Raw genomic sequence first — 11,846 nt, forward strand, 5'->3', positions numbered from 1 at the left:
CATATCTTCTCATCTACGGAGTACCAACATCTACCAACAAGACAGCCGATGGCCTGACTCGCTTTTGTTATCTGAGGGCCAAACGGGAAAACAGGGGGTCCTGGTGTTCTTTGTTCAGAAAGACAGGAGCTGGGGAAGTACCAAGACTTCCCATTGCAACGTCAGGAGTGACTTCTTGCCACCAGCTAAAATTAATTAGCTGATACTTACTCCGTACTTATGTCGACTGGGCCGCGCTAATGAAAAAGAACCATGCCCGACGAAATCCACCTTCGGCTTCCATCCAGGCTCTCCCCATCTGCTCTTGCGGCTACTGCGACTACTGCTTCTACTGCTTCTGCTACTTCTTCCCCGGCTAGTTCCCCGGAGATATCAAGCACGATCCCGCTAATCGGGACATGGTATGTCGTGAGCAGTTCGGTTGAGTTCCTAAAGGACAAGAAAAATGTATCAATTACATATTCCCTAAAAGAGCCCGGCCAAGCCAAAGATGCCGGTTGTAACGTCGTTGAATTTACAAAAGACACTGTCCTTGACTCGGTAACAACTTACCAATCTCTCTCGGGGGAGGGCTGTGATGTTGTTGATACCACCGTGGGGACCGAAAGACCAACCCCAAACTCCCTGCCTGGTATATTCACTTGGCGAGGCACCGGCTTCGCCAAGTTCATAACCAACCGGTGGGAGATTTTGGGTTATGGCAATCTTCCACTTCAGGGCAGTAAACCTATACGGGAAGGTGACGAGCAGCCTATGTGGATGGTCATATATGCGGACAAATCTATGTTTTCCCCCTCGGGACTAAGCATCCACTCAAGGGCCTACAAGTGGCTTCCACCCCAGATTATCGACCAAATAAGAACTGCTTTGCGCAGCTTTCAACCAAAGGAATTAAAGGATTCTGTCCGCAATATGGTTGATGTCCTGCAAGAGTGATTTCGATGGTGCTTTTTTCCCCCCAACTCATTTATATTGCCCTCCACTTAGGAATGTTCTTTTTCCTTGCTCTTCTCTCCATTGTTTTTCTACTGCGCAGCGTTTCATCCCTTTTCTTTTTTCGGTCATAGAATTTTTTTGGCATATTTGTCTATATATCGCAAGGTTCTTCTTCCCCTCTGACTTCGCTTCTGGCATAGCTCAACAGATAATACTCCGCTCGGAGTATACGGAACTAGTAATCTTGTACTCCGTACCTACCGAAGGATGATACAATCTCCGATTTCTTGAGAGATCAATTGTGGCGTTATTCTCTCACCAGCCGGTTTTACATCGTACATACCCTTCATTTCCACGTGCATAAAACCTCGTTTCAGCTGTTTGAAACGGCCCTCCTGACAGGGCTGGTAGTGAAACACAGCCGAACATCCACTTGAAAAATGACGGAAAATAGAAACACATTCTAGGCCTTCGGCTGTGTTTTCATACCCAAAGGAACTGGATCGGGGACCAACAATTTCCTGTTCAAATGAATGAACCTACTTTGGCTGCCCAGTCGCTCGGCCCAGGCGGCAAGAATGTCGGCATATTATCAGCCGCCACAAAGGACGTCAATTGGCCCTGACGCTCCCTTTCTCTCAAACCGGTAAAATAAGAGGGGAAAAGTATATAACGGTTCACGGTTGATATGATTGGAGCAATGCTCTGCACTCACCAGCAAGTATCTTATGCAATAGCAACGGCGATACAGCTGGTTAATCTCCAATCCCCCTGGCACTGGTCCCAAATAGGTCAAAACATCTCGGAAGTTGATAATTAGAAAGGGCTTTACGGTGCGAAACTATCGGCTCGTGCTGTTTTCGACAGAAATCAAACGTCAAGAGCCTTGGAAGGCAAAGCAGGCACCATCACCACGTATCGACCTTGGAGGCTTACTTTAGTTCTATCTCGCACCAGATCGACGTGTGACCCGTTCGCACATAAGCTAAGATAGTAGTAACGCTAATGTTAGCGAACTAAGCCCTTCTAGAGAGTCATGCATCCAGCTCTGGCTTCTCTTTACTACCCCAATTCACCACTTGGACCGACATGCATAAGTAACATGTCTCACTGGCGATCTTCAAGTGACATGGAGGACATTGTCCGTGATGTCAGGGAGCAGGGGAGATGAAATGAAGCAATTCCCCGAAGTATCGGTCATATTTATCCTTGGGCATTTGAAATTAACCTGCAATCGGATATATTGGCTAGGTAGCCCATGTATCAAAGGTCGTTCCTGGGTTGCGGGTGTGCCATGCCAATACATGGATTGGCTGCATTATGCATATTGACTAAGCCGAGAGTTATAAAAACTGACTTTCAGCCCCTGCTCGTTCTTCCCGCTTGCTGCTGGCTGTGCTGGTCCTCGGACAGAACAACCTCGTATGGAGAAATAAAAGGTATACTGCGCCCACAAGTACTTTATGAAGCTTCCAAGCCGTCGGGGATGTACTCCATATTTTCAAATTGATAATAATATGTTTTCCTTCCAGAAAATGCCCCACGAGAATACTATATGTATTGATTAACTAGTTAGCGATAACAGGCAAGGGCAGAAAGTTAGGCTCAAGGAAAGAATTCCTCTTGGACTCTTTTCACCCCGGAATACATCCACCACCATAACTGCATGTACTCCTGTCGATGCTAGGCTACCCCATGACTCTATAATGGTGCAGAGAACTGCAGCACATCCATGAGGTATAGTTCCCGGTATATTAAGTAAGTGAATATAACTAATCTTTCCACGGGAAAGTAAGCTATTGGCTCATCTATCGTACGATGAATAGGCTATGCTCCCAAGGTTGCTACACTACCTGTTGACTTCGTAAACATCCAACATAAGGGCGTACGGGCGCTGTACTTCTGAATGGCAAGGCATGGGGTTGACGGACGAGAAGAATCAACAGGTAGATACCCACAGAGATCGACACTGCTAAGTTTATAAGTCACCAAATATAACGTATAATACAGATACCATATGACTAGGGATAACGTCGGTTTCTACTGTGAGATCGACATATGCACTGTTGACAACAGTAGGGCTGGCAGGGAATATTCTTCAGCTGTCAAGACAAAAAGGAGTCTCCTGCCTGATCGAGAGGGGATGTCTTTTTTCCTGTGAGTAGAGTGACATACCAGCCGATAACTTCCCTTGAGCGGGCAGCCATTATGTCTTCACTCTTGTAAGCAGCTACCGTGACATGCTGCAGGCCGAGAATTGCATCATCAGGCTTATCTCAGGCCTCACAGCTGGTCCTGGTGACAGCAGGAATCGTTCTATCACTGAGAGCCACGTATCTATCGCCATTCGACTCGAAAAATTCTAGTAATATGTATTATATTTTAAAAAGGTGTGCTATAATAATCACCCCGGATATGGCGAAGACGGCGAACCAGTCTGGTTGGGGCATACTCCGTTGCCACACATGGAAGCAATTCTTCCATTACAGATTAGAAGCAAAATTATGCATCTTCTTGAGACATTTCGCCATTTATGCCCTCCGCGCCCTTCCGTTTGTGCCGAATGGAGTGCTGAGGATGCTGTCAAGGAACATGGCGTTCGATTTGAGCAGAGTATTGGAATCTTGTACTTGAGTATAACGGTGAATCTTTCGTAATCCTAAGGCGGCGGATATTTAAGGACCACATCTCTCGACGACGCCTAGAAGGAGGGACTTTTGTCGTCCAGTTATATATGTGACCGTGGTGATGGGTAAGTATATCTCGAGGGCAAGGGAAAGTCCGCCATCGAATCATCGAAATCGTCAATTTCACTCAACGGCCATGAGATTTCTCATGATACTAAATGGAATTATGGAGTCATTTTGCCCAGAATTCACACGGTACAGCATGGGGTAGATATATGATGGGGAGGACCATGCCATGAATATACCAACCCATAGAAATCCAACGCATTTCTCCAGAAGATGATACTTGTGGGATTTATCTTTGACCAAGAAATTGCAGTATATACTGACAATGATATCTTCAATTATAATTCCAAACGCTTGAGTGGCAAAGAATCGCACCGCCCCAGAGCTAGAGAAAGAGATTCCAGCAGCCACGTCACCTAGTATATGCAACAATGCTGAGATAGCGAATATAGTAACCAGCCTTGCGTATCGGTACACCTGAGTTCCACGAGAGATGCGCAGGACACGCTGGACGATGAAACTGGACACAGAAGCGAACTTTGCTGCGTTAAATTGATGCCAGGATATCCTATGGAAAGGAGTTAGCTGGCATAATTTGGGATCTTGAGACTACAGGTAGCGAAAAGACTTCAGATACTCACGCCCAAGCTCTTCGCAATGAAAAGGCCTGCGAGACAGGTCCGTAGAATGGAGGCCATTCTCGCGGCTCACTGATTGCCAGAAACACGCTTACAAATGCAACAAGACTGTAGATGCCTCTCTGGATGCATGTCATTGTTATCCCAGAAATGGCAGTACTTATCACGCGCATCACGATCTCATCCCTTGAGATATTCGGTAACCGTGTAAAAAATGGTATGTTTTTGGGAGTAAAGTATTTTAGGTTGGTATCTATATCGACTTTGAATGTAACCAAATCAAGAAAGACATAGCTTGCAGTAAATATAAAGCCCGTCCATAACAAGAACCTAGATCGAGACGGGACATATTCTGGATTCTTTTTGCTGAATCGTGGTACATTCTTGACTTGATATGGGGTTCCAATATGGCGGAATGAAAATGTTGCAGCAAAGCCAAACTTCAAGCGTTCCCAGCTGTTGTCTGCTCGATCCTTTTTGGTATACTCGGCTATATTGTGACCGGTACCAGGGTCGATTGATGGTCCACCGAATTCGAAGGACCAGCCCCGGAGGAGTGCAATATCGAGATAGTGCAGGAAAAATGTGACAGAGTACGCTCCTACCAAGGCGGCCCAGGGGCTTCGTACCATGTAGTCTATGCTTGTGGTGGTGCATCTAAACGAACAGAGTGCAAGAACTGGCGCTACAGCAAGGCGGAGGATGGAAGACGGCCTTGTGAAACCCACAGCAAGAGCAGAGCCGGTAACTACCGCCCCGCAGAGAAGGATTGGGTGAACTTCCATGGCTGCACAGGTAAAAGGGCTGAGAAGCCGCCAGCAGCCAACAACCAGCAGAAGTTGTAAATAAAGCCTCGCGGGAAGGGAATGGTACTCTTTTCACGGAAGGTGGCAGAGACCCTTTTTATAACCCCTGATTGACGGCTAAGCTCAGCAGACTGCGATTGTACATGTTTGTATTTCATCCTGAAGAGCCTCGAAGGGCTCTGTCGTGAGCTGCATATAATAAAGTGCTACCTTTCGATAGCTATTCGTTGGACCTCTTTATGTAAAATCCAACTTCAAACTCCCAGGTTTTATTGGCGGCCATCTTAAAAAGCAAGATAGGGTTCGGTTCTGGATGACTCTTGTTGGTCAGAAGGATTAGAGGTTAATTTCCACAGCCTTGCGGTTCCTGTAGAGCATGACGCCCTGTACAGAGTACTGTAACATCCTTTTGTAGCTGAGCAATGCGTATCGAAGGTCTATTATTGACGTTTGGATAGAAATGTAGCTCAACGAGCGGAAGTTGGCTGTATAACTATAAAGCCAAAAAAAAAAAAGAAACAACAACATGCCTGTGGTATATAGTCGAGCATATATTTATTATTGTCCAAAACGCGTCAAAACGAACGTAGGCCATACAAAATGGGAGCAATTAGGGATCAACAACAGCAGGCTGGTATCTAGCTGGGGTTCTTAGCATCCATATTCCTCTGGTCATCTCTGGTCATTAAATTCCAAACGTAGCATAACAAAAAAAAAAACCAAGGTATCAAAAACCAAACCACGAGATATCCAAAAAGAAAGGGCATAAACGACATGAAAGAGAGATGAATCTAGGCAAATGCCTTTGCCAGCGACATCAACCCGCTGACACCACCGGCTATTCCCTCTCCGCTGAAAGGTTCACGGCTACCGCCACCGCCACCACCCTTGGATAACGCCGCTAAGCCCGGTATCCTGATTCCGACTGAGGCCAGCAACTTCTGCAGTATCCCGCCGGTTATCAATGGCAAGATAACGAGGAAAAATACCTTCATCGGATGCTTCTTCATATAATGCACTATGTCCCTGAACAGCTTCTTGATCTTGCGCATCATACGATGGACGAAACCAGCCCGAGGCTTCGCACGGCGGGACGACGACCCCGCCGAGAAGATGGATGAAGCCATTGAGCGGTTTGCGTGTGATCCTAGACCAAAGATAGAACCCTCTGAAGGACGGGTGCTTCCGTTGTGATGGCTGTGACTGTAGTTGTGGCCGTTGCCGTAACTCGAGCCGACAACAGACGACGAGGAGCGGTGATGATGACGGCGTTCTTTTGAGTGGGATCGATGACTGGAGCTATAGCCGTGGCGGCTACTGCGGCTGCTGCTGCGTCGATGGCTGTTTGATGGCGCAAAGGGATACAGAAAGCTCATTACTAGGCGAGAACTCTCCGTCCAGCTGGAGGAGCCAAACAAAGTATTATTAATTGACTGCTGTCGTTGCTAGCACTCCGCAGTATATGGTTGGTACGGAGTATATGGGTATATCAGCGAGGGAGCGAGGGGACGTATGGAGTGTGGATTATCAATTTGACTGGATAGGCCGATAAGGGGGGTCTGTCCCTGTCTGTATCAGGGAAACTGGAGCTGGCGGTGTAGCAGGTAGACAGACCCTAGATGCAGCTAAACAAACCAACAAAAAGAGAGCGAACGGCTCCTCTTGACGCGCAGTGAGCCTTTTCCTGCAGACCAATTGCGCCCTGTTGCACCGTCTTGCGGCCGTCTATCTCATAACCGTTGCAAGCAGCAGAGAAGTAGACGAAGACGGAGACGGAGAATTTGAAGCTGAACTCGAAGTCGCTTCTTCTTTTCTTCTTTTTGCGGTGGCTGGGAAGAGCTTAGTCATCACAGGAAGCTCCCGCATCACGTGATTATACCCCGGCCCGGACACTCAACTACGTCATAGGGTGACGATGTGTTTATATATAAGGAGGGAGAGCACGAGAGCATGTCAGGGCAAGGCGCAAAGCAAGACTATACACGGGAAGGAACAGAAAGCGACATTTGATACTAGGCGACGGATAGAAATATAGCGAAAGATGGCTGGTAAGTGCGCAGACTCTCCATAGTTTCTATATACTGCGCACAGGCGGGATGGATTGCTAACTGGGCGGCAGACGAGACTTGTGACTACTGTACGTAACAACGCCTCTTCAGGTCGATCTCTTTGGCATGTTCGCTGTTGGACCGGAAACATGGCTAACCCGCGCTTCCGACAGTCGCACTGCTGGAGATTCCCCCAGACGCTACCAACCAGGAACTCAGAGCAGCATATAAAAAGTTCGTTTTATATATATCGCCTCTGTAGCAGACTTGGATGCACTGACCCGAGCAGAGCAGCGTTAAAGTACCATCCTGACCGGGTGCCGATAGACTCTCCGGAGCGAGCTGAGAGAACCAAAAAATTCCAGCAGGTGAATGATGCATATTATACCCTAAGCGACAAGAACCGGCGTAGCGCCTACACCACCGCATACAATACCAAGACCGGGTACTTCAAGAATGCATATGCCCCACCGCCTCAGTCAGACGAATACTCGGCTGAACAGTTCAGCGACTTCTTTGAAGAGATGCTCCGAGAGAATGGCATGATGGGTGGTGGCCGTGGAGGCGTCGGGGCTGAAGACTCTGGGAGCGAGAGGTATGACCTGAACGTGAGCGGTGCATGGTTCTGGTCCATAATGGGCGCGATTGGGGGTGCGATATTAGGCTTTATAATTGCGAATACCGTGGGCATGGTGGCCGGGATGGTTGTGGGCAACCGAATTGGTGCCATCAGAGACAGAGAGGGAAGGAGTGTATACTCTGTTTACCAAGAGCTGCCAGCATCGGACCGAATGAAGCTTCTGGGCCAGTTGGCTGCGAGGATGCTTCGCTCGACTGTGTCCTAAGCTGTAGATTAACCACTATATATATATTTATACTTAATAAGTGATAGGCATTGACATATATGTGGTGTTTTCATCTTGTCAGTTCCCCTTGCACGACAATTGTGACGTCAATAACAGCCAAGCCATTTGTCCAAGAGTCTTCATCGTTGAAGCATTGATGATAAGCAGAAACACCGCGTGTCAGCCTCCGTCCGATGTATAGAGTAGATCATGGTGCAGGTTCATGGAGATCTATAAATAGTGAAGAATAAGCACCAAGTTTAATATGTGTAACTCGCACTGACCATCGGTGCTTACTTAACAGGTCATGTGACCTATAGAGAGTCCCGGGTCGCGAGGAGTCCGGGGTCACGTGCAGGAACTCGCGGACTCCGTGACCCACGTGACCTTATCCCTTCCCACCGGGTTCTTCCGCCAAACTTTGTCAGCCACGAAAACCGGCCGGAGCTTGGCACTTTCCGACTCCGGGTCTAGTTTTACGACTTATCAAACGAAGTTCTCCGTAAAAAACGACACCACAAAGAAAAACAATGACAAGGCCAACAACCACTAGTCTACGGAGTACGGAGCACAACAAAATGACCGGATGCCAACATATATGGGGGCGGTCTGAAGGATTGTTGGGCTACAAACGCGCAGATGCCCGCTTTGCCCAGCACTCAGGTATCGCGAGGACAGTCACAAGCGGCCAGCAAAGGCACCAGACAGCCTGGGATAGTCACAGCAGATGCCAGAAGAGGAAATCGGCGTGAGAGTCCGCCGGACCGGCCAAAAGACCTCCCGCGTCCGACGACCAGGGGGCTTGGTGAGCCACTAGGCTAACCTTACAGGCGCGAACTCAGAGCGCCTGGGATGGGAGATCAGAAAAGGCAAAGCCATGCTGACGTTGTTGGCTGAACTACCACCAGGGAGAAATAGGAGGTCGCTTGAGCGGCGATCACGCAGATGGCTTTTTCCCAGCCCTCGTATTGGAAGAACGCTCACCGAGAAAGGCACATGGCGATGCTCTGTGTCACCGGGAACGGCTGCGACCTAGACCCGAGCGAGCACGATTCAAGTTACATATGTACTCCGTACATCAATAATAACTCCGTAACTACATTACGAGGCTGAAGAGGGTTTCATCAACGCTGTCCCATCCCAGGCAGCAGCATATACTCCATACGGATGTAATCGTCAGCGGAACAGACGAACTTCAGGCGATATTTATGCGCTCATTCGACCTCATCAGGCACGTGAGAGAAAGGCTGCAGCGCTCTTTACGGGGCGGAGTTGCTGATATCTGCGCTGCTCTCGATCGTCAGGCCAGCCTCAGACTGCTCTCCATCGACCCCCTTTAAGGTCCGAGGGAACACGACTGGAACGACGGCCCCGTTTCTATTCCATCCTTCATGGTCAATCCGAACCTGCCATTGGTCCATTTGTCATTAAAGTCCAAAAGTCCAAGCCTTAAACTTTGGGTCTATTCTTATCCTCCTTTTTTTTTTTTTTTTTTTTTTCGTCAGCCGAGATTTTCAAGGATCGCAGCTCGCTTCGTCCGTTCCCGGGGCTACTGGCGGGAGGGACGTGTAGAAAAACGAGTGAGATATAAACCTGACTCAGATCCCACCTGTCGCTCATTTGTTCCTTTTTGTTTCCTTTTTGTAGACATTCTATTCTTTTTTATCAAAGAATCGCACAAAAGACTTTGGGTATCTAGGGGACGTCGATACTCAACCCGCATACATATATCTTCCCCAACAGCTGCGAATCTTGCGCTGCATAAAGCGAAAGGAGAAAATAATCCATAATAATGGGCCTTTTCTCCAAGACCGAGAAGACGAGTGAGCTTCCCGTCAAGGAGGCTGACGCCGAATCCAGCGGTGCTTCTGTGCTGCCCAGCAAGGGCCCTTCGATGAACGATCTAAGCGACGACACGATGGAGGCCAGCAACGCGACCGAGAAAGCTGCTGGCGGCGCGGAGGGCCTTAGCAAGGAGAAGAGCAATGCCGTTTCAGAAGACTACGAGACCGCCAACCATGTTACCGGATTAAAGCTTGCAGTCATTGTGACTGGCTTGTGTCTGTCTGTTCTTCTCGTCGCTTTGGTAATTTTTCCCCCTATGCATATTACACACTTTACTATTATGCGTCTGACCAGTATCTAACCTTGTACGGTATTCTAGGACAACACCATTATTGCAACTGCTATCCCCAAGATCACGGATCAGTTCCATGCTCTGGAAGATATTGGCTGGTACGGAAGTTCGTATCTGCTCACCATCTGTGCCTTCCAGTTGATCTTTGGCAAAATCTACACTTTCTTCCCGGTCAAATGGGTCTTTTTGATTGCCATCACCATCTTCGAAATTGGCTCTGCCGTCTGCGGTGCTGCGCCTAACTCGACTGCCCTTATCATCGGCCGTGCTGTTGCTGGTATTGGTTCTGCCGGTATTTTCTCTGGCGCCCTGATTATCATTGCATACTCCATCCCATTGGAGAAGCGACCAGCATGTAAGTTTTATTTCGTTTTGTGGCTGCCGGATTGACCGTCGCTTGATTTTGCTTTTTCTTTTTTTTTTCTTCAGAGCATGCATTGGTAATTAGGCAGGAAGTATCGCTAACGAGGAACCTTTCATAGACACTGGAGCTATTGGAGGAATGTACGGCATTGCTTCCGTTGCCGGTCCTCTGATGGGTGGTGCTTTTACCGACCACATCTCATGGAGATGGTGCTTCTATATCAACCTCCCCATCGGCGCCGTTACCATTCTCTCCATCCTCATCTTCCTCAAGCACCCCAAGCAGAAGCTCGACAACAATCACACATGGAAAGAACGTCTCATGAAGCTCGACCCTATCGGAACCGCTTTCTTCATGCCAAGCATCATATGTCTTCTGCTCGCTCTTCAGTGGGGAGGCACAAAGTACCCGTGGGGCAACGGCCGCATTATCGCCCTCTTCGTTGTCTTTGCGATCCTCATTTCCGGCTTTATTTATATCCAGATTAGAGGCGGCGACTCGGCCACTGTTCCCCCGCGAATCTTGAAGAAGCGTAGCATTGCCTCCGGCGCATTCTTCCTTTTCACAATTGGAAGTGCTTTCTTCATCATGGTCTACTACCTCCCCATCTGGTTCCAGGCTATCAAGGGGGCGAGTGCTACCAGCTCTGGTATCATGAATATCCCCATGGTTCTGTCACTTGTTGTTCTCTCAATTCTGTCTGGTATCACTGTCACTGTCATAGGTTACTACGCTCCTTTGTACTATATCTCCTCCATCCTCACCGCCATCGGTGCTGGTCTCCTTACCACCTTCACCACCGAAACTAGCAAGGGCAAATGGATCGGCTACCAGATTCTCTTTGGTGCTGGTGTCGGCACTGGCCTCCAGCTTTCCATCATTGCTGCTCAGGCTGTTCTGCCACTCGAGGACGTTGCCGTTGGAACCGTCATCATGATGTTCTGCCAGACCCTTGGCGGTGCCCTCTTCGTCTCAGTCGGCCAGAACGTCTTTACCAACCTCCTTGTTAAGGGTGTCGTTAATGCCGCCCCCGGTCTTGATCCTCAGATCGTCCTCAGAGTTGGAGCCACCCAGTTGAAGAGCATGATTCCACCTCAGTTCCTCGATGGTGTCCAGGTTGCGTACAACGACGCGCTAACCAAGACTTGGTACGTCGCTACTGCTCTCGCAGCCCTCAGCATAATTGGTGCCATTGGCATGGAATGGAAGAGCGTCAAGGGAAAGAAGATCGAGGCTGCTGCCGTATAAACAGACCCTAACAGCATCTCTTCTTCCCTTTCCTTCCCCTTTTATTTTAATCATCGTGGGTATATGACACTCAGTGCATCACCCTCTCTCTACTCCCGGATTACCTTCCGAAAGCACAACATCTCTACTAT

The 11,846-nt window shown here is 48.5% G+C and overlaps 6 protein-coding genes across 6 annotated transcripts; 4 read left to right on the forward strand and 2 right to left on the reverse strand.

Annotated features, from left to right (window-relative positions):
• Positions 1-252: 252 nt before the first annotated feature.
• Positions 253-936, forward strand: MGYG_04716 (hypothetical protein; the record flags this gene model as incomplete). Its single annotated transcript, XM_003172076.1, has 1 exon — positions 253-936. One exon carries the CDS (start codon positions 253-255, stop codon positions 934-936), a length of 684 nt encoding a protein of 227 aa, XP_003172124.1.
• A 2,810-nt stretch (positions 937-3,746) lies between these two features.
• On the reverse strand, positions 3,747-5,052 carry MGYG_04717 (hypothetical protein; the record flags this gene model as incomplete). The annotated part of the gene is made up of 2 exons (XM_003172077.1): positions 3,747-4,197; positions 4,271-5,052. The coding sequence occupies 2 exons, from the start codon at positions 5,050-5,052 to the stop codon at positions 3,747-3,749; spliced, it is 1,233 nt and encodes a 410-aa protein (XP_003172125.1).
• Positions 5,053-5,864: 812 nt separating this feature from the next.
• On the reverse strand, positions 5,865-6,449 carry MGYG_04718 (hypothetical protein; the record flags this gene model as incomplete). The annotated part of the gene is made up of 1 exon (XM_003172078.1): positions 5,865-6,449. One exon carries the CDS (start codon positions 6,447-6,449, stop codon positions 5,865-5,867), a length of 585 nt encoding a protein of 194 aa, XP_003172126.1.
• Positions 6,450-7,114: 665 nt separating this feature from the next.
• MGYG_04719 (hypothetical protein) lies at positions 7,115-7,966 on the forward strand (the record flags this gene model as incomplete). The annotated part of the gene is made up of 4 exons (XM_003172079.1): positions 7,115-7,121; positions 7,145-7,210; positions 7,295-7,355; positions 7,411-7,966. The coding sequence occupies 4 exons, from the start codon at positions 7,115-7,117 to the stop codon at positions 7,964-7,966; spliced, it is 690 nt and encodes a 229-aa protein (XP_003172127.1).
• Positions 7,967-8,496: 530 nt separating this feature from the next.
• On the forward strand, positions 8,497-8,863 carry MGYG_09057 (hypothetical protein; the record flags this gene model as incomplete). Its single annotated transcript, XM_003172080.1, has 2 exons — positions 8,497-8,714; positions 8,797-8,863. The coding sequence occupies 2 exons, from the start codon at positions 8,497-8,499 to the stop codon at positions 8,861-8,863; spliced, it is 285 nt and encodes a 94-aa protein (XP_003172128.1).
• Positions 8,864-9,758: 895 nt separating this feature from the next.
• MGYG_04720 (hypothetical protein) lies at positions 9,759-11,715 on the forward strand (the record flags this gene model as incomplete). The annotated part of the gene is made up of 3 exons (XM_003172081.1): positions 9,759-10,052; positions 10,131-10,458; positions 10,586-11,715. The coding sequence occupies 3 exons, from the start codon at positions 9,759-9,761 to the stop codon at positions 11,713-11,715; spliced, it is 1,752 nt and encodes a 583-aa protein (XP_003172129.1).
• Between the last annotated feature and the right edge of the window lie 131 nt (positions 11,716-11,846).

Source organism: Nannizzia gypsea, genomic scaffold (genome assembly GCF_000150975.2).
Source record: "Nannizzia gypsea CBS 118893 supercont1.4 genomic scaffold, whole genome shotgun sequence".
In the NCBI taxonomy this organism is placed as follows: Eukaryota; Fungi; Ascomycota; class Eurotiomycetes; order Onygenales; family Arthrodermataceae; genus Nannizzia; species Nannizzia gypsea.